The 20,356-nt window shown below is 51.1% G+C and overlaps 9 protein-coding genes across 9 annotated transcripts; 5 read left to right on the plus strand and 4 right to left on the minus strand.

The window, feature by feature from the left end:
* The first annotated feature begins 206 nt into the window (after positions 1-206).
* Positions 207-1,735, plus strand: BJY04DRAFT_110484 (DUF3984 domain-containing protein). The gene is made up of 2 exons (XM_073708137.1): positions 207-290; positions 356-1,735. The coding sequence occupies exons 1-2, from the start codon at positions 285-287 to the stop codon at positions 1,598-1,600; spliced, it is 1,251 nt and encodes a 416-aa protein (XP_073568360.1). The 5' UTR covers positions 207-284; the 3' UTR covers positions 1,601-1,735.
* A 213-nt stretch (positions 1,736-1,948) lies between these two features.
* BJY04DRAFT_195607 (cut8/STS1 family protein) lies at positions 1,949-3,900 on the minus strand. The gene is made up of 2 exons (XM_073712245.1): positions 3,570-3,900; positions 1,949-3,508 (listed from the first exon to the last, which is right to left on the minus strand). The coding sequence occupies exons 1-2, from the start codon at positions 3,643-3,645 to the stop codon at positions 2,643-2,645; spliced, it is 942 nt and encodes a 313-aa protein (XP_073568361.1). The 5' UTR covers positions 3,646-3,900; the 3' UTR covers positions 1,949-2,642.
* Positions 3,901-4,056: 156 nt separating this feature from the next.
* Positions 4,057-7,956, minus strand: BJY04DRAFT_110491 (ATP-dependent RNA helicase MTR4). Its single transcript, XM_073708138.1, has 5 exons — positions 7,044-7,956; positions 5,929-6,990; positions 5,281-5,876; positions 4,666-5,231; positions 4,057-4,599 (listed from the first exon to the last, which is right to left on the minus strand). The coding sequence occupies exons 1-5, from the start codon at positions 7,870-7,872 to the stop codon at positions 4,419-4,421; spliced, it is 3,234 nt and encodes a 1,077-aa protein (XP_073568362.1). The 5' UTR covers positions 7,873-7,956; the 3' UTR covers positions 4,057-4,418.
* Positions 7,957-8,138: 182 nt separating this feature from the next.
* Positions 8,139-9,246, plus strand: BJY04DRAFT_195618 (cytochrome c oxidase VIIc family protein). The gene is made up of 3 exons (XM_073712246.1): positions 8,139-8,393; positions 8,459-8,491; positions 8,549-9,246. The coding sequence occupies exons 1-3, from the start codon at positions 8,216-8,218 to the stop codon at positions 8,572-8,574; spliced, it is 237 nt and encodes a 78-aa protein (XP_073568363.1). The 5' UTR covers positions 8,139-8,215; the 3' UTR covers positions 8,575-9,246.
* BJY04DRAFT_229759 (Elongator subunit IKI3) lies at positions 8,540-13,466 on the plus strand. The gene is made up of 9 exons (XM_073719130.1): positions 8,540-10,147; positions 10,201-10,293; positions 10,350-10,909; positions 10,960-11,113; positions 11,165-11,507; positions 11,564-11,805; positions 11,854-11,987; positions 12,041-12,320; positions 12,378-13,466. Exons 1-9 carry the CDS (start codon positions 9,019-9,021, stop codon positions 13,427-13,429), a joined length of 3,987 nt encoding a protein of 1,328 aa, XP_073568364.1. The 5' UTR covers positions 8,540-9,018; the 3' UTR covers positions 13,430-13,466.
* Positions 13,467-13,486: 20 nt separating this feature from the next.
* On the minus strand, positions 13,487-15,088 carry mvd1 (diphosphomevalonate decarboxylase MVD1). Its single transcript, XM_073712247.1, has 2 exons — positions 14,921-15,088; positions 13,487-14,849 (listed from the first exon to the last, which is right to left on the minus strand). The coding sequence occupies exons 1-2, from the start codon at positions 14,989-14,991 to the stop codon at positions 13,706-13,708; spliced, it is 1,215 nt and encodes a 404-aa protein (XP_073568365.1). The 5' UTR covers positions 14,992-15,088; the 3' UTR covers positions 13,487-13,705.
* Positions 15,089-15,232: 144 nt separating this feature from the next.
* BJY04DRAFT_195624 (cytochrome c1 heme lyase CYT2) lies at positions 15,233-16,252 on the plus strand. Its single transcript, XM_073712248.1, has one exon. The coding sequence runs from the start codon at positions 15,310-15,312 to the stop codon at positions 16,162-16,164; it is 855 nt and encodes a 284-aa protein (XP_073568366.1). The 5' UTR covers positions 15,233-15,309; the 3' UTR covers positions 16,165-16,252.
* Positions 16,253-16,510: 258 nt separating this feature from the next.
* Positions 16,511-17,386, minus strand: BJY04DRAFT_221054 (SNAP receptor PEP12; the record flags this gene model as incomplete). Its single annotated transcript, XM_073717018.1, has 2 exons — positions 16,511-17,029; positions 17,090-17,386. The coding sequence occupies 2 exons, from the start codon at positions 17,384-17,386 to the stop codon at positions 16,511-16,513; spliced, it is 816 nt and encodes a 271-aa protein (XP_073568367.1).
* Positions 17,387-17,661: 275 nt separating this feature from the next.
* On the plus strand, positions 17,662-20,195 carry BJY04DRAFT_195627 (nucleoporin NDC1). Its single transcript, XM_073712249.1, has 3 exons — positions 17,662-17,947; positions 18,007-18,274; positions 18,330-20,195. Exons 1-3 carry the CDS (start codon positions 17,815-17,817, stop codon positions 19,864-19,866), a joined length of 1,938 nt encoding a protein of 645 aa, XP_073568368.1. The 5' UTR covers positions 17,662-17,814; the 3' UTR covers positions 19,867-20,195.
* Positions 20,196-20,356: the final 161 nt, after the last annotated feature.

A 20,356-nucleotide genomic window follows, 5' to 3' on the forward strand; every position in this document is an offset into this window, starting at 1 on the left:
GATTTGAACCGAGGATTCTGATCCGAGATCTCGATTACACCTAGACACGTAATGTTTTCTTGGACAGTAGTTAACGAGAGAGCTCCCGAAGCAAACTGAACGACTTTCACATGCCGAAAACGCAGGCGGAGTCGTCATTTTGCCGGGGTGATCCAGACTATGGATGAAAGCGACTTTAACAACCTCCAACCTCATCATCCCAACCTAACTCTTCTTTCTTCCTTTCTTTCAGAGTTTCAGTGTACGATCATCAAGAGCTCGCAATTATCACCTCACACTTCGGGATGGATGTACGTCAATTACCCCCGCGGTTTCCAAGCAGAAGGCCCACCCCCCCCATACTAACAATCAACAGTCCTCCGCACCCCAACCCCAGCCCCAAGCCCACCCCAGCTTCCGATCTCGCCGCTCTTATCCGTTCCTTAACCAGGTTTCCGTCACTCCACTGGCCCATTCTTACTCAATAGATGACGAGAATGATTTCGAAGAAGGACCGCAAGACTATTTCTTCCCTCGTGCTGAGGCTGTCGACACTTCAACGAGAACCTCATACCTTTCTAGCTTCTCCGTCCCCGGTACTCCGGGCGTCTTATCCCACACGCCTTCAAGGAGCACTTCCCGAGTGCGACACCACACCCGCAGCAAGAGCTCAACACCTTTCAACCTAAGCGACTCAAATCTCCAGGAGCAAAATGCATCCAATCCGCTTCATCATCAGTCCCGGGGCAGCAGGTCCAAACGAGCCCGTCACCAGACCCCCGACAACAGAGATCCAGAATGGATGCTCCGCACAGGCATCGCACTTGCGACCTCCACCCGTGAGGAAAAGGGCCAAAGCTGGCTCGTAAAACGGGAAAGCTCGACTAGTCTAGTCTCTGAAGCCGGGAAGTATGAAGTCGATGCTATCTCCCAGTCTCTCCGGAGTGGTATTAGCAAGCACTCGAGGTCCGGCCGATCCACGCCTGCGGCTTCATCCTCGCGGTCTCACGCCGCCAGTCGCCGGAATAGTCGACCTGATCTTGTAATGACTGGACTGGAGATGTCAACCTCGAAACGGAGTAGTGACCATGTCAGCTCAGCACCTCGAACCCGCCGCCCAATTGATGAAAGGCGATCCTCAATCTCTCAACTTCCAGATTTCATAGACGAACAAGTCCGCGCCGAAATGCGGGACACAATCCAGCAGGTTGAAGGGGGGTTCGAGTCCGCCGCTGTATCAGACGATGATTGGGACTCCGACTATTCCTCGGAGGAGGAAATTGATGAACATGAGCTCCATAGATTAACCCTTGAGCGAGGATTTGGGCTAGGAAGTTGGGTTGACCGGATGGTCGAGTGGACGTTATTTGGCGTCGACGACTGGCCGCTTTCTTCTACATCGGATCCAGTGAATCATCCGCCGCCATTAACAGCTGGTGGCTTACATCGAGCACCCGAATCATCCAACAACGGCACTGTCAATGATCACGACGAAACGCAAAGTCTGGCATCAGATACAAACTCCGAGATCCTTGTCACGGAAAGAGCTGGTGACCGCGGCGGCTGGGAAGATGCTGGTTGGCTTTTCAGGACTATACGACGCGCGTTAATATTAGTGTAAATGCACGGATTGGGTTGGATACTTCATATGAAGATTCATTCATGCGAATATGTTTGTGGACAGTGGCGGCGTACTTATTTTTATCTGTTTACCTTTTTCTTGGTGTGAGAGTAAGGATAATACCTTGATGTTGCCCCCTCCCCCGGTTCTGCATGCTGCATTGATGCATGGGATTCTGAGTAATGTTGCTGAATTATCGCCATGCCACCATGCTGAAAGATTGTTCTGTGGTGTCATGCACCTGGTTCTAGAATAATGTACCAGGGGATTTTATGAGAGAAGCTATGCCACCTAAGGACCACTCTTCAACTTCATAGATCGGGTTTACTAGAAAGGGAGTATGTTGATGCTACACGAGAGACCATATCGGTCATATATTGCGTTTATTCTATCTAAAAGTTGACCGTCCCACAAAAAGAATTCGCCCAAGTCCATCACCACGGGCTTTGTCAAAAAATCATGACGTGCATCACACCAATCAATCATTGTTCACTGAGTAACCCGGGCATGAATTGGCTTTGAAAGAGAAGGCAGAAAAAACACTCTTCAGATGGTGGGCTGAGGCGAGACGGTAAGAAGGATTGAGCTTCTGAGAATCAAAGGAATTGACTTGGGGTATACAAGAAGGGCTGCAACATGAGGGGAACAAAAAGGAACCAAGATGATGAAAGAGAGAACATTAACACATTTGCCAACGGTGCCGACCCATGTAGAATGCGTAGGTTGAGTGGCCTGACGAAGCCGACTCCTAGTCTAAATAACAATATGAGACTTTGGATAGACCCAAATAGTGAGACAGGAATAAAAAACAGGGGAGAAAAAGGTAGATCGAAAAAAAAAAATTGACGATAGGAAGCCTGATTGCGCACATTAACGCCAATATGAACCCTTAACTTTCTAGTTCATGCAGTAGGTATCATGATCGTATCGTAGGTGAACATGCACGGTCGAGGATATGAGAAGTAATGGAAATTTTGATAATCAAGAACAGCCGCTAGGATGCTGAGAGAGACGGGAATTTTGTCGGATGCCAGACGGTTGTTTACCAGGGCCCTACTTTGACTGGAGTCCCAAGCCCGTATGTGCCAGACAGGAGCTGCTCTCGAATCGATCCTAGATCGTTGCCCCCTGGGCTTCCGAAACCCTGTGAGTCCGGGCCGTGCATCCATCCTAAGCTGGACGCGAGGTCGTTGACAGCTGCCTGTAATCTTCCGCCGGAGTTCTGATTGTGTTTCGCCAATTTCTCGTCCCAGCCGCCGTACTGCAACTGAATCCCACCGCCACGTTTGGCCGCCTCTCGAATCACTAGAATCCATGCCTTGCCGATTTCGTCATAAGCAGAGTCCCGCTCTACGTTGTTCTGAGGTGAGCTCCACCGTGGTAGCGAATGTATAATGTCTGTGGCACCATCAAGGTAGCTAAGGGAAATTGACGGTTGGGATTCGTTGGGCGGTAAAAAATGGGGGGTAAAATCGCTCAAAGCCTCCAGAAGATTGCCTAAAGGTTGTCGGACTCGATTATAGGCGTAGTCGGACTCGGGATTGCCACCCAAGGGAAACGAGGAGCGGAGGGTAGATTGGTAATTTTGGAGGACTTGTAGAGCAGACGTAACGCTAGGGCGAGGTGCACTCTGAACCACCTCATCAGCTAAGCTAGGGTGGTTGTTGCAGATAGATCGAAGAACACCACGGAGAGCATCGGTGTCGAGAGTCTCGAGTAAACGGGGAAGAGAGAGTGGCCTCCCACCGACGTTCGGTCGGGGACGTTTTATGTATCGGGTCGACGGGAGTGACCTCGGTGTGAGAGCGGGAGAGTTGGTAGGAGAGGCCGACATTCGACTGTCATTATCGTTATTGTCATCTTCTGCTTTCCGTTTGCGGTTGGTTGGAGGGTTGCTCAGAGTAGACACTAAAATGTTTAGATATATAGCCAACCTCGCTGGAACAAACCTGGGGATGGGTGGGCATACTTGGTCGAGAGGGAGAGAATCGCGAATGTTCGTAGAAGTGAGGCGGCACAGGTGGTGTAGCCACCAAACTGTTCATGATGGCCGCAAACAGTTGGCTCGCAGAAGCAAGGTAAGAGAGGTCGGACCTGGGTAGCTGAGATAGGGCAGCGATCCGGAAAAGAAGGGCTAGGTAGGTTGCCGGACAGGGGCACGAGGAGAGCGGAAGAAAGGGGGGAAATAGGAGATATTCGAAGTAAGGGACAGACAGGGTAGAAGAAGTTGTCGAAGACGAGAACGAGAGGAGTCAGAGAGGCAGAGGTTCAGAGGTTCAGAGAGAGAGAGAGAGAGCGAGAGAGCGAATTGGTGGGGAAAGAAGAGTGAAGAAAGAGAAGCGGTGGGCGAAGGACAAGAGAGGAGAGGAGCCAGTCTCTTGGGCCGTTGCAGGAGGCAACGCGGACCTACTCTGCAGCTTTTATTCACTCATCGTCACACTTTGTCTCATCACTTGTTTCTCATTCTTTGTGTAAGTTCGTTGTCTATTATCTCTATACTCTGTCCACAAGGTTGACATCCAAGTCTCGGCTTTCTACATGAACTCAGGTTTTGCTAGCATTTATAAAGAGTTTGCCACTGTTCCGTCCCCGCAGTCAGATCCTGGGATATCACGATACTACATACAGCCGAGACTTCAAAACCCCGACAAGACAACCAATAAAACTAATGGATAATGAACGGCTGAAACCTTTTTTAGCCCGACGCCAGGGAAATGCAGCTCTTAAGAAAAGCAAGATTGCACCTCGCAGGTCATTAATTATTTCATGACCAGACATGCACCTCAAAAGTCGCTCGCTTTTTTTCTCTTTTTTTTTTTTACAGATATAGAGACTGGGCAGCGACAATGTCTCTGCGAACCTTTGTCAACGCAGTCTCAAATTTACTCTCGAGCTCCTCGCTGCCCATGACCTTGGATGCTTGGGCCATCTGTCGTAGACATTCTTCTAACCGGCGGAAGACTCGGATCAAGCTGCCTTCGTACACATCGGTCATTGCACTAGAAGCGCATAGAAGTTAGAAATCAGTTGGCTCGCTGCAAGGGTTGAGATCAAATAGTGCTTACCAAATATCAGCAAACGACTTTCCGTGGGCCCAATCGTATATGACCTCCATTAATTCCCAGTGGAAGCTTTGGACATAATCTTCCTCACTGACAGCTAACTTCGACTCCTGCGCAACTTTGGCGACGATACGCGCCTGCGCTTGGATCTCTTTAAGGGGCTTCGAAAGCTCGTCCTTGGATAGTGGCGGGGTCTCCTTGGTTTTTTCTTCGAAAACGAAGACACTTAATACAGCCGCCGCTTGTTCTGGAGTCAACTTGTTGAAGAAACCATTGAACAGAAGCTCGCTGAGCATCAGCTCATCGCCGGTGCTAATCTCGCAGGCCACACGCGCCTTCAGTTGGACTACTTCGGCTTCATTGATAAATCCGAAGCGGCGGAGTACACGTTTTCGACACTTCAGCTCATCCAGCTGCTGTATTGCCATGCCCTCGGAGATTCTCTTCTTTATCGCTTTGATCTTGTTCCCAAGATCCACCTTATCCGCATATTGTTCGTAGAGCTCTGATAAGCGGGGCGAATTGTGCAATGGGTTTGAGACCAAACGAGACTCGAGAACCTCAATTTTCTGGTGGTTCAGTTAGTGACATATTGCTTTCCGGGTCAAGATTACTCACTCTTAATGTCTTCTTGAAGCCATCGTCCTTAATGCCCATATCTTCAATTGGGTCAAGCACGGAAATGCCATCCGGAAACCGCCGTTTAACAATGTCTAACTTCTTCCCCACGTCTTCCCGTCCACTTGCATCCTGTAGATTTTTGGGGAGGAAGATTCGCACATGGGAGATGGACTGGACGCAATTGAGAAGTAGAGGGACAACCGCAAATTGATGGTTTTCGCCTGCCTTTGGCGGGCGCACACCATTGGGCAGATCTTCAAAGGTCTTCGTTCCGACGGATGCTCCATCGACAACTTTGAGCAAGACGTCAACAACCCAGCTCTCATGCTCGCCAAACTCTTGTGACGAATTTTTCGGCGGCTTGCGCTTTTTACAGTTGACAACCACTCCCCAGTCGAAATCCAAGTCCTTATATTTGATGTGAAGTAGGCGCCCAGGTTGGAGATAGGATATAGAATAAAGGGGATGGCTGATAATTGTCCGTACGTCTTCGCTGAACTGGTCGATCTGTGTTCGGATATCGTAGTATTCACGGATAGTTCCTTCGTCCGAGATCGCAAAATTGGCTTTCCTCTCTTCGAGCTCAGCCAGTTCTAACGGTCTGTTAATAGATGACTCTGGATATTAGATGATCGTGAGGCCTACCTTTTTCGAGCCCTGCCAGACCAGCTGTATTCTGGAACTGATAGAAACACCTTTCGAGCATGAATTCGGGCGAAATACCTTCCACGCGCATAAGGTTGAGAATCATGTTGTAACCCAAGTGGAAAGCTGAGTTTAGACGATCCTGCTCTCCGCGAACGATTTCTTTGGCTACGGCAGGGTCCATTTCCTCCCCAATCATCATGATGACAATACCCCGGTCATCAAGACCTCTTCGACCGGCACGGCCTGACATTTGCACAAATTCAGATGGAGTGACCCAGCGCTGGCTGAAGCCATCAAATTTTCGAACGCTCGTAAAGACGACGGTTTTTGCGGGCATGTTCAGACCAATGGAGAACGTTTCGGTGGCAAAAAGAACTTTGATGAGCCCTTCCTGGAACAAGATCTCAATGGTCTCCTTAAGGATAGGAAGAAGCCCAGAGTGATGGACACCAATACCTCTCCGAAGAAGAGGTAGGATGTTTTGAATTTGCGGTAGGTTCCTATCCTCTTCTGAAAGCATCTCAATGGCGCTGTTAAAAACCTTGGACACCATCTCTTTCTCCGAGTCGTCGTTGAAGGACAAAGCCTTCATCTTCAGAGCGTATAACTCACACTCGCGCTTGCTGAAACTAAAGACGATGACTGGGTTAAGGCTTTTAATCATGATCATTTTGACAATTTTATAAATATCATCCTTTTCTTGATTGCCTCCCTTATTGAGTTTCTTGTCTTTGCCCTTCCCCTTTCGCTTGGCGAGCGCATCCGAAGGGTCGTCCCCCTTCTTGTCCGCGATAGAACTCATGGCCTTCTGGAAGTTCTCTTCGCGAAAAACGCCTTTCTCGTCCACAATCAAATGCATTCCCTCGGACCCCGCAGGAAAGAAATAATGTTGTAGTGGCGTGGGTCTGAAGTCGGTGTAAACAACGTGGCAGGGCTGGTTGTGCATTTTCGTTATCCATTCGGCGAACTGCATTGCGTTGGGGATTGTCGCAGACAGGAAAACGTATCGAACCTTATCCGGAAGTAAAATGATTGTCTCTTCCCAAACAACACCTCGTGCTATGTCCCGGAGTCAGTAATATGTGGAATAATGATGTGTTTAGTGAACTTACTGGCATCCCGCATATAATGAATCTCATCAAAGACAACCCAGGCTACTTCGCGCATAATCTCTGAGCCGCGATACAACATGGATCTTAGAATCTCTGTGGTCATCACCAAGCAAGTAGCGGTAGGGTTGATGGTCACATCACCAGTCATCAGACCGACGTCGCCAAACTCCGCTGCGAATTCTCGATATTTCTGGTTGCTCAAGGCTTTGATCGGACTCGTATAGATGACTCTTTGATTGTTCTTCAAGCTCTGAGCAATAGCATATTCCGCGACCACAGTCTTTCCCGCGCTGGTATGAGCTGAAACAAGAACACTCTCTTCTCTTTGAATCGATGCGACAGCGACCTGCTGAAAAGGATCTAATGTAAACGGCCATACTCTCGCAGGGTTCTCCGGCGCTTTGTGTTGGGAAATGGGCACGTATGGGTATTTCGGCGGGATGGCGACTTGATGGCGGACCTGATGAGACAGCACCACTGGGCCTGCCTCTTTCTCAGACTGAAGTCCTGCAGAGCCAGCGATCTCGCGCTCCTGCGCCGTTTCGAACAGATCCGCAACAACAGGCTCTGGTTCCTGTTCTAATCGTAGGCGCTTCGTCTCGGGTTGATTGTTAGTATCGGAGCCTGAAGCTTTCTCCTCCTCTGCATCTCCGACATCTTGATCGGTAACACCTGTAGTAATGGTCGGCTCTTTGGTCTCACCGTCTTCTTTCACATCGCCGTTTACCTGGCGCTTCTTGCTCTTGTCTTTCTTCGGACGTCTGGGCACGGATTCAGCGATATTGGCGGCTTGTGGCTGCTCCTCGAAAACGTCGAAAAGCTCATCCATGGTCGAGTTGGTGAAGAGGGTCGGTCCGCAGGACGAAGAAAACCTATCAACCTCGATGATTGCTTTTTTGTTGACTTGACCGGCCGACTCTAGCGACTGAGAAATTTCAATGTCCCGTTTGGGGAAAGCGCGGTAGGCTTGAGATTAACCGGCTTACCGCCTGGCACCTGCAAGCTTTATATCACGTGACTATACTGGAACGGCTGGTTCCATCTCGACCTGCTCTTCCCGTATGGCACGATCAGCTCCTCTGTCTCGATCATCTCATCGCGCTCCTGATTCATTCAAGGTATTTCAGTCCCTGTGATAAAAACTGAACTTGATTGTACTGATCAGCTAGAAGATGAACGCTGCTACCGCTCTCCGGGCCCGTATGGCCACCTCCTTCGTTGCCCGCCGTGGCTTTTCCACCACCCGCACCCAGCTCGGTAGCCCTTACCACTACGCCGAGGGTCCTCGCTCCAACATTCCTTTCAACCCTCTCACAAAGTACTTCTTCTACAGGTACTGGGCTTTCATGAGTGAGTGGCTCTCAATTGATCGCGACCGCCAGATATGTTCGTGATGGCTGACCTTGTACCTTCAGTCACCGGTTTCGGTGCTCCCTTCGCCATTGCTGGTATGCTTCCTATCATCCTTAGCATCTCGTTCCGTTATCTAATGGGTATCTCTTTAGTCTGGCAAACCTACAAGTCCCGTTAAATCCGCTTCCGCCGCGCCCCCGGATACCTGGCGATGGCTGAAAAGTGTATCGTACGTTGGAGGAATTCGTATATCCTGTATAAACCTAGACAATTTATTCGACGTTGTACCAGATCATTCGCTTCAATTTGTCTAGACTGAGATTTGGCGTAGATGTGAGGGCTGAGAAGCTCTGTAGAAACGGCCGTTGATAGTCATTAGTATATGGATGAAGTCATTGGCTGGTTTGGTCTGCGAAAATCAAAATCTTTGGGCCGACAATTTGATACAGCTACAGTTCCACCAAAACACATCCATAGCAGAGGCAGTAGAGTCTTGCTCCGATGGAGATCACTTTCCAGTAATTGATTCATTCTTTCTCCCTTATCAGCTTCTTGATTTGTTATCCCCGCCCAATTCCTTGTCGTTTATGGCAGTGGGGTAACGGTTGATTGATTCATTAAGATGCGCAACCTGAAAAACGTGCGCCTCGCAGAGGTACAGCTCCGGGATGGCCTACCTTTGACTGCAACAGCTTGGGACACCTCTTCAGATGCTGTCATTTGCACATTCGGCCCTACACCCACGAATGCAGTCATTGAGCTCCGGCGAAAGCGCCATGATCTCTATTTCTCGGACCCTGTGAGCCCAGAGATCTTCGAAACTATTGCGTCTTGGGATGCGCCATGTCCGCTGCCAGATCTTGCTTGTGATCGCGTCCTCTCTCTGCACTATTTCGCGGATACCTTGACAGCTTGTCTCGTGCTGCGGGGCGGTGATATTATCATCGTTCGCGAAGAGCCTCTGCCAGGCGAGGACAGAATCGAGATTGTGGGCTCCGTCGATGTTGGCATTACAGCTGCTGCTTGGTCGCCAGACGAGGAGCTTCTGGCTCTCACTACCGCAGCCAGTACCTTCCTTTATATGACCAGGGGGTTTGAAAATGTTGCCGAAATCAATTTTGCCCCAGAGGACCTCAACGCGTCGCAGCATGTCTCCGTCGGCTGGGGAAAGCGCGAGACGCAATTCCAGGGAAAGAGAGCCAAAGCTCTGCGGGACCCTACTGTTCCGGAAAAGGTAGATGAGGGAAAGCTCAGCAGTAACGATGATGGTAGGACCACTATTAGTTGGCGAGGGGATGGCGCCTACGTCGCAGTGAATAGCGTCGAAGGCGCTCGCCGTGCGATCAGGGTCTATTCTCGTGAAGGAGCTTTGGATAGTGTCAGCGAGCCGGTTGATGGCCTGGAGGGGGCCCTCAGCTGGAGACCCTATGGCAATCTCATCGCTGGAATACAGAGGCTCGATGATAAAATCGATGTGGTATTCTTTGAGAGGAATGGCTTGCGTCATGGTCAATTTACTCTTCGACTGACCGAAGAAGAGCGCTCCAATTGGGCTTCAGATATTCACTTGAGTTGGAATGTCGATTCCTCGGTGCTTGCGGTGCAGCTCAAGGACAGGGTACAGTTCTGGACCTCGGGGAACTATCATTATTACCTGAAGCAGGAAACTCCCATCGCGACAAACCCTGATGGTCCATACGCTTTTAAGTGGCACCACGAAAAGGCATTGCGCTTCGTTGCAGGAGCTTCTGGTATGCGATCATTTATGAAAACCCGCCGTTCAACTAAGCTCACAATGGCGCAGAGTCAATTCTGGAGGGCGAGTTTGTCTTCGAGGTCTTCCATGGCTCAACTACTAGCCCTAATGATGTTGGAGCCGTTGCTGTAGTTGATGGAAGTAAGCCATTCCACCCATTGAACGTTTGAAACAATTGTTTGCTAACTTTGTATTAGAAAATCTGAAGCTCACGCCTCTGCGACTGTCCGGTGTACCACCGCCCATGGCCCACAATGAGTTGTTGCTCGACTCAAATGCCATTGACGTGGCCTTCAGCAAAACGGGAACACGGATCGCTGTTCTCATGAAGGACCGATTCTCTGTGTACCTATGGTCCCTCAAATCTCGTCCGGTTCCCATACCAATACTCGAGTCAAGCTATCCACTATCAGACGAAAAGGACAGTCGCCCTCGCCAAATAGAATTCGTCAACGACACCGAAGTTTACATTCTTCGGAGCAGAGGGCCAAACAGCACTTGTATCGAACGAACAACATTGGAAACGCGCGAGTCCAAGGTTGTATATGAGGCAGCAGACTCCGAGCAGCTTGTTTCCATATTCGCTAGCCTATGCCATGAAGCTTTGTGGTTTTCTCACACCCCTCAACCCGGTCGATTGGTTGCGTACTCTAACATTAGTGTGGCTTCCCTCGATGAGTTCCACGTCACGCCTTGGACTGAGAGCCCTGCCGTTGACACATCTTGGGCCAAGGCGGCTCAAGTATCTGACGACGAGGTAAGGCTGGCTGCAGACAATGTATATGCACTGCTAATCACGTTCCAAAGAATGTCTTAATATCATTGTCAAGGAATGGCGGCTTGTATGCGAACAAAACACCACTCGCGAAGAACTGCACGTCCTTCCTCGTTACCCCATCTCACGTTCTATTTACCACCTCGTTGCACCTTCTCAAATTTGTTCACCTGACTCGTGCCCAAGGTTTGTTTTCGTGAATACAAGCCTTGAAGTATCAGCTAACATAGAGCCTAGACATGGAGGTTCCTCCCGACACCCCCGAGACGGATGAGCGCTGTAGAAGCATTGAGCGTGGGTCACGTCTGGTCACAGCGATGCCATCCACATTTTCTGTCATTTTGCAAGCTCCTAGGGGTAATATTGAGACGATATACCCTAGAGCTCTCGTCTTAGCAGGTATCCGTTCCTTCATTGACAAGAAGAACTACCGCTCTGCGTTCCTTGCTTGTCGCAGCCAGATGGTTGACATGAACATCATTCATGACTATGCTCCAGAACAGTTCATGGACAGCATCCTGCTGTTTGTGGAACAAGTCAAGAGGGTTGATTTCGTTGATGAGTTCCTTTCCCGCTTGAAGTATGTCCAACAACCAGGTTCTTTCAAAAACCATATGACTAACCTACCCTATTCAGGGAGGAGGACGTCTCGCAGACTCTGTACAAGGATACGCTCAAAGCACTCAAAGTCGATGTTGCTGTTGATACCAGTATTTTCAAGGCAAATAAAGGTGGCAAGGTCAACCGGATATGCGATGGATTCTTGACTGCTCTGGAGAAACGATCAGACTCAAACTTGCATAATCTCATTACTGCACACGTTTGCAAGCTACCCCCAGACCTCGAGTCCGGTCTCCGACTTGTGGCACGCCTGAAAGGTTTGTCCCTACCTGCCTCTTTTCTGAATGCTTTGCTAACGGCTCTAGATGAGAGCTCCGAGCAGGCGGAGGATGCTGTCGAGCATATCTGCTTCTTAACAGATGCTAACCGACTTTATGATACGGCGCTGGGGCTTTACGACCTTGAGTTGACACTTTTGGTGGCTCAACAAGCTCAGAGGGTAGGACTCTTGGCCGAATAATAGACCATCACCGCAAGTGCTAACAAGCGTAGGATCCTCGCGAGTATCTTCCATTCCTGCGGAAGCTTCAGCAACTCCCGGAGCTTCGACGATATTTTGAGATCGACAATTACCTGGGAAGGTGGTCAAAGGCCCTCAAACACCTCCACGGACTAGGCTCTCATGACGAGCTCCGAGAATACGTAGTCAAACACGTACTATACCAGGACGCCATCGACATCTACAAATATCAAACCGAGCAACTCCACGACATCACCCACCTTTACGCAAACTACCTACAGGAGGAATCCAAGTTCAAGGACGCAGGCATTGGTGCGCCTCTACCCCCTCCAATTCCCAACACCAAGTACTATGCTAATTCAAGTCCAGCCTACGAATCTCTCTCTCTCTACACAGATGCCTACAAATGCTACCAACTCGCCCACCTCTGGCGGGAATCCCTCTACACAGCTATGCTCGTCCCCCTCGCCCCCTCAGACCTCTCCACTCACGCAACCGACCTCGCCACAACCCTCGTCGAAGAAAACAAAGACTACATCTCCGCCGCCCAAATCCATGTTGAACACCTGCAGGATATCCCCACAGCCGCGCGCCTCCTGTGCCGCGGCTCTCGCTTCGCAGACGCATCCCGCCTCCTCATTCTTCACGGCTCGCAATCGCTCATTGCCGAGATCGTCGACTCTGCACTTGCAGATGCAATGGGCACAATGACCGATCTCCTTGCTGACTTCCGCACCCAGCTTAACGCGCAAGTCCCCCGTATTGCGGAGCTGCGTGTTCGCCGGATCCAGGATCCTTTGGCTTACTTCGGTGGTGACCCGAGCATGGGCGAGGGTGCAGACGGCGTTGACATCCCCGATAACGTCTCCCTCGCGCCAACGGACGCTTCTACCCTAGCCGGAAAGTCCATGTTCACCCGCTACACAGGCAAAACCTCCTCTGGAAAAACGACCTCATCCCGTCAGAGCTCTAAAAACCGCCGCAAGGAAGAGCGCAAGCGAGCGCGCGGAAAGAAGGGAACCGTCTATGAAGAGGAATACCTGGTCAACAGTGTAAGGAGGTTGATTGAGAGGGTGAATTCTACTGTTGCCGAGGTTGAGAATTTGGTTGATTCGCTGTTGAGGCGGGGCATGAGGGAGCGAGCGGCGGCGATTGAGAGGGCAATGAACGACGTGCTGAAGCTATGTGCTGAGTGTCAAGAGGAGGTTTTCGCTGTTCCTGTAGCTGCTGCTCGGAAGGAGGGTGAGGAAGGGGAGGGCGCCGAGGGCGTCGCGGCTGCCGTCAATGGACCTGATGGTGCGCCGACGCCGGTTGGGGGCCAGAGGGTGTTTTGGGAGAGTGTTGTGGCTACAATGGGGGTTGAGAAGGGGCAGGAGCCGCCAAAGGTGAAGGAGATGAATAAGTCGGCGCTGTTGAATTAGGCTCAAGAAGTAAGATATGCAAAAAGTTTGTTCAGGGAATATTATTGAAATGAAATAGATAGATATTATGTGAATGCATACGGGTTTATCTGCTGCCTCTTATTGTGCTTTCAACGGCCAAAAGAAGACTGAACCATATAGATACCCGAAATATTTAGGCTGCGGTGATCGTGTCAAACGATTCGCAGCTGGTAATTAAATACCAATATCTTCATAAGATTCTGATGCAATTTGATGGTATCATAAATCGTCTTGTGTGTCTTTTTCTTTTCCCGTCTACTGAGTAGACAGAATTTCACCCTTCTCACCAACGAGGTGGTCCTCCACACTGACGGGTCCCTCACCGACACCGGTCAGAATGACACGGCTCAGGCCAGTCTTGAGCACGTCAACAGCGCGAGAATCGACCTGATCCAAGGACACACCGGAACTGACGTCCCTGACGGCATCGTAGAAGGGCCCGGACCATCCCTCAAGGGAAGTGCCCAAGATCGACTTGAAGGTCCCGACAACAGCATCAGAATCCTTCTCGAGGTAGTAGATGACAGCATTTGGGCCGGCATCGAAAGTGTAAGCGGCCACGGTACGGCCGACAATATTGTTAATGTCATGCACAAGCCTGACGGCGGCCCTGGAGACATCGTTCATGTAGAAGATCGGTGGCCAGGAGTCGAGGCAGGTAGCATGGAAACCATTCGAATCACGCATAGTGATCTCTGCAAACTTAGGGAAGTCACGGTTCTGGATAGCGTTTTCAATCGCAGTCATGCGGGCGGGAACGACGGCATTCGCGCGAGTCGCAAAGAGCTCAGACGTCGCAACCGTGGTCTGCATACCCGTTGTGCTGGGGACGTCCTTCTTCTCCGCACTCACAACAAGGATAAGTGCGCGCATCGCAGGCCAATGAGACTGCGATGCGACCTCCTCCGCAAGACTATCACTTCCATCTTCGAGCTCACCGGCGCGCCAGGCGACATACCCTCCCATCAGGGAGCGACAGGCGGAGCCGGAACCCTGGCGAGCAATACGACTCAATTCCGTCGGTGACTGTGGCAGCTTGTATAAATCAGCCACGGCACGAACCAGGGCAGCGAAACCGGCTGCGGAGCTAGCAAGACCAGCGGCGGTGGGGAAGTTGTTCTCGGAGACAATCCTCAACGGTAGTGTGGAGAGCTTCGGCAGAGAAGAATCTGTGTTCTCCAGCTCTTGTCGGTGAGCTCGAAGACTGGCGAGGCATGCTAGCGTACGCTTGGAGGACTGGATGTCTTGAGGCTTGCCATTGAGGGTAAGCTCGTCGGCGGCGGGGTAGGAGAATGAACAGGAGGCGGTGGTGAGGGTACGGAGAGAGCGCTGGGACAGGGTGACCGAAAGCGAAGAGTTCGTTGGCAAGTTCAGGGTAGCATCACGCTTTCCCCAATACCTAAAGGGTGAATGTTGGTTAATGGGTGGTGGAACATTGGGCTGGTTTACAATAGCGGGGGTCGGACTTACTTGATAACAGCGATGTTGACAGGGGCGGTGGTGGTAGCCCGGAAAACTGGACTCTCAGTGAAAGCAGCCATTGCGATAGATTGACTCGAGGATATCCTAAGCAACTTAGAGGTCTGAAGGAGAATGAACAGGAATGAGCAATGATGAGCCCAAAAAAGGGGAACGGGGAGGTAGAAAAAGAGCGGAGTAAATAATAATGCTCTAGTTGCATCGCTAGTCGGAGTAATTCCATCGGGCTTTAAAGGCGGTCAACACGGCCAGAATTTCAAGCCCGTCGCTCTTTGCTTCTTTTTCGCATTACCAATCAAGTATACAGCTCAGAACTGACTACTGCGCTCGTTCGGGTTCCTTTCTCTCGCCTTTTCCCGATATCACAAAGCGAGATTTCAATGGGTGCCGGCGCAAGCACCCCAACATCCCCCCCGCCAGCGGCGGCCGGTACCTGCCCTGTTGATCATAAAACCCGTGAGGCATGGCTACAACAACATAAATCAGGCGATGTGCCTCATCCAATGCCAGCGGGTGACGGAAACCAAGCATCGAAACTGCAGCGACCACTCTCCACAGACCGCGAAGTTAGCAGTATACCACGAGCCCTTACCGACTCAAATGAATCGCCGTCTAAAACTCCCGCCGCTCCCTCGCCATACTCCTCGTCCAGCGCATCGCACGGCGCACCCTCAAACGCAGAAACAGAAACCGGACATGACGAGTCAACAGGGAACTGGGTCTACCCCTCGGAGCGACAGTTCTTCGAAGCTCTAATGCGCAAGGGCAACACGCCCGGCTCCGTAGGCTCGCCCTCGGAGCTAGCAACATCGGTGGCCTCAATTATACCCATACACAATGCCGTGAACGAGCGCGCGTGGCAGCAAATCTTAGAATGGGAGAGTAAGGCGCCTAGCACGGACCCAGGGAGCAAGAAGTGCGGCGGGCCGAGACTATACTCGTTCCGCGGTTTGGGGGCTGGAACGGAGTTTCTCAGCCCTCGGGCGCGCCTAAATAATCTTATGGGGTATCAGCTTCCTTTTGATCGACATGATTGGGTTGTGGAGCGATGCGGTGGGGAGCGGATCGAGTATGTGATTGATTTTTATCAAGGAAAGTCAACTGGAGGCAACAACGGGAGTGGGCTGGCGGCCAATGCTGGGCCAGGCAAACTCAGCTTCTACCTCGATGTCCGGCCAAAACTGAATTCTCTTGAAGGTTGCATGATGAGGTTTAGACGGTTCTCTGGACTCTGAGGTAACACCGTCCTCGACATTATGCTTTTGTTGTTTTTCTTCTCCTTTTTCTAGGCATGAATATAGAAGCAGGAGTTTGGGCACGGGTTGGGTCACTCGGATGTATCATATGTATAACACAGAGGCTATGTATAAAATCAATGCGCCAAAGGCAGCGCAGCATAACAGATGCAATCAGAACATCCAGTCTAGACGCCGGATCTCATGAACGACTCGTCAAGTATAACAATCATACTGCTCACAGCAGTGCAAAAACACTATACAGCTGTACAGGAGAGGATATCACAGTGAACAAAGGAAAAGCAAACATTGATGAACATGAATCGTGTGTGGATGCAACGTGTGCTCACCCAAGAACAGCGGCCAAGATGATAATAGCCAAGATGACAGCAAGAATGACAAGCAGACAGCAAGCCTTGTTCCGAGCGTTCTTCTGGTACCGGCTGGCACCACGAAGCTCAACGTTGGCGCCTCGGGTGTCGGTGTGGACCCTCTCAACATTTTCGCTGATGATGTCTAGCTGGCCACCTTGCTCGTGGACGATGTGGGCAACATCGCGGAAGAGCTCATTCAGCTCGCCGACACTCTGCTCGATGCTGCGAATCTCGGTTTCACGCTCGATGATCAGAGCTTCCTGAAAGTCCACCTCGTCTTGGTTCGCCAGCCGCGGTTGCTCCTCAAGAAGCTGCTGCTGCTCTTGTTGGACGCCACCCTCTCCGGGGTGTTCCGCCTCCTCCACAGCGGTGCGTGCAGCGACTGCCGAGGCACGCTGCTTTTCCAGCGCCCTCCGCTGAACGGTCTGAAATTCTTCTAGAGTAGCCTTGAATTCCGTTGACAGCTTTTGTTGTGTCCACTTTTGCGAAGGCTAGAGAATGTACGTTAGACAAGCTTTCTGCTAGGACTGAGGACGGTGACAGAGGCATACATTAACATCCTCCCATGTTTGAACCTTCTTTATACCTTCCCCAACATCCCTAAACCCAGTGCGGGTCTGCTCGAGAAGGTTGTGGACTCGCTCCCGCACCCGTTCAGTGTCGCGCTTAGTTCCAAGAAGGGCGATCTGATCTGACAAGCGGGTGACATTTGAAGTCAACGTGAATAACTGGTTCGAGAGGGACTCGGTGAGGCGCTGAAACTCGGGATCGTCATGGTACTGCGGGTCGTCGGAGCGACGGTAAGTCGTAGGCTGGGCCTCGAGAGAATTCAAGCGATCAAATGACATGCTGTTAGGGGGGGGTAAATCGAGAGAGGATGGGCGAAGGATAACGGGGGAAGACTTGGAGATGGAGAATAACAAGCAGCTGCCTGCAGATTGCATTGATGTTGATGCCCTGATCTGCAGGCCGCACGCACATGACATGACGTGCCATCAGTGTAGTGTGGCTGGAGCAGCCGCATTAGCGTCACCTGACCAACCAAGTGTGGCTTGTGTGTTTTGATGGTCTTCGCCCAAAAAAAGCTTCATGGTGTCTTTGTCGCTCAACTTGCCGCACCCGTCGCCGGTCCTCGACGAAGCTTAACGTTCGTCCCTGCAATTCTTCTGCCGGCACCGTGATTGATGATAATCGATTGCGACCCCTCTGGCCATGTTGTTGTGAACTTCTCCACTCTCTCTTCCCTTCGAGATCCCCCAATCTGCTAGCTTAAATCATGGCCGCCGCAAAGCCTCGCCCATATCGACGAATCCTCACCTCTGCGCTGCACCGGAGATTTGTCCATGCTTCTGCGCTATCGCTTCTAGTCTGCTACCTGATCGCTGTCTTGATCGGCGACAAGTCTTCCTGTAAGCGCTTTCAATCATCCAAGGTTCTCAACAACCGCTAACCACTGGCTTGTCTATAGTCTTCTGGGCCTTGTTTCCAATCGGGTCCTGCGGCATTCGCACCGTCCTCCTCTTCATATCCTCGCTTGCAATCTTCGTTCTGCGAGTTGGGCAGATGCACATTGGTCCGCGAACGACAAGCTCCTCGTTTCACACACTCAAGCACCTCTTCCCACTCCACGTCATCCAAACATTCGGCTGGTACTTTTTCTCCGCTTGGTGGTTCAGTGAGTTGTACAAATGGTCTTCGCCCCACAGCGCACAACTGGAATGGGTAAAGCGAGGCAGGTATGTACCAAGAGACTCACTTTTCAATAATTCGGACAAACCTAATAATAATCAGTCCCCATGAGCGAGCGAGCTTGAACGAAAGACCCATTTACATTTATACCTATCACCTACTTCTAGCGGTTGCGCAATCGGTAGGCCATCTCTATAACGATTACGATCGCGTGCCCATCGCCGTTGCGCAACGATCTGCCAACGGCTCGCCAGAGGCCGTTTCAAAACGTATTCAAGCGGCTCTTCCACGACTTTTGAGGGATGGACTGATCAGAAGTGTACTGGTGGCAGCTGCATGCCCCGTCGCGTACACTTTCTTTCTCAGACGCCGTGCCTGGAGTTACACTATGTCGTTTGCTAAACTATTCTGGGACTTTCCTCGGTCTGCTGCGGATCCACCAGGGCTCATGCTTCCAGTCGGGCCGTCTTTGATCGGGCGGACTCTTATTTCTGGTGCGCTCCTAGTTTTATGCTGGCAGACCACCAACCTCTTTTTCTCTGTCTTCCTCAGCAAAGAACCTTTGAAGCGGGGCCAGCCATTAACAGCCGAGGCCAAGGATCCTAACGGTAGTTTGTTAAACGGGCTAAAAGCGAAGAAGGAGACCGTTCGCGCATTCGCATTCTGGGAATTGAGTTTTATTAGCCAACAATTCCCCGACCGACGCAAGGCGATCTTCAGCGATATCGACCGTGAAGGTGGATCCTCCTGGACGCAGATCCTGGTGTCCGCTACAGATATCATCAAGGGCATCTCAACTCGCGTGGAAGAGGCCAAAACCGGTGCTTCGGCTTCCAAGCCGTCGCCAGCTGAAGCAAAACCAGATCCTGTCCTTCAAACTCTACCCCGGTTGGCCGACCCACCAAAAGGCGAGAACATTTTCGCAGCCTCCCCTAAGCCCACCACGACACAGGGAAAGCTTGGAGAAGGTTTCAGTAGCACCTTGAGATCCCTGGGCAACTCCCCAGACTGGACACCGAAGGCCCGGGCCCGAGCCCGCGATGTGTTCGACCGCGCCTCTTCCGTAGTGCTCAGCCCCGAACGCAAGCAAAAATTCCTCACCTCATCGCAAGACCTTAAAATGATCACCGGCGGCCCGACCGGAAAACCTCAGAATGTCCACTTCTACCTCGTCCAACTTCTCCGCACCCCAATTGGCTCCCTCATCCGCCAGCCCTTCGCCCGCCGCCTATCCGGCATCGTCTTTGGCACCCCCACTGCAAACCTTGCCTCAATATTTTACGCTATCGACTCCCTCACCCGCCTTCTCATCGCCAGCCTCGAAGAAGACCCCTACGGCAAAGTTCAAGCCGACGTCACCAGCATCGTGCGCCTCTTTACAGAAACAACAACTACGCTGGAAGAGCACGCCCACTCCGGGCTAGAAATCCACTGGACAGACGCCACATTCCCGCAGCCAGGAAATGCTGACGCTCAGGCTAAAGCCCGTCGGGTTCCGGACGTTGAGCTCGTCATTGATTCCTTAAAGAGCTCGCTCAAGCAGCTCTTAGCTGCATTCGAACCTTACCTTAAGGACGTGGGACTCGTGGGGAAGGACCTGCGGCTGGCAACGGAAGCAGCGGGAATCGAGGCGGAATAAACCCAGCGAATCCAGCTGATGAATATTGCGAGAGCTTACTGAACGTGCCCATTCATACTCTCCGTCCGCCACACCCATACAACACCACTTGATGAAACTTTTCACATCTAACGAAGCATCTTCTGGTCATATTGAATCAGAATCAGTATCAACCAACCTCAAATCGCGAAGGAAACGGATTGAATTCGAGACCCCCTTCGCAGTGCATACCTTTGGCGTTTTAGTGTATCTGAAATGGTTTACTTGCTACTGTATTCGGAGACCTGGTATCATTATCTACTAGCATAAGAAGTGATTGGAGTGAAGAAATGTAAGACAATGATACTATCCATGTTCTCGATTTCGAATCTCTGCTTTGTAGTGCGGTGGCCTTGACCTCGGTTTGCTCATAGCTGGGCTACTCCAAGCTACTACGAATTACCACTCGTCTCCGTGCCTTTAAGGCAGAATATTTCATTCTACTTGTTCATAGTACGTAATTGTAGAGGCG

Source organism: Aspergillus karnatakaensis, assembly GCF_047715665.1.
Source record: "Aspergillus karnatakaensis strain CBS 102800 unplaced genomic scaffold BJY04scaffold_45, whole genome shotgun sequence".
NCBI classification, from domain to species: domain Eukaryota; kingdom Fungi; phylum Ascomycota; class Eurotiomycetes; order Eurotiales; family Aspergillaceae; genus Aspergillus; species Aspergillus karnatakaensis.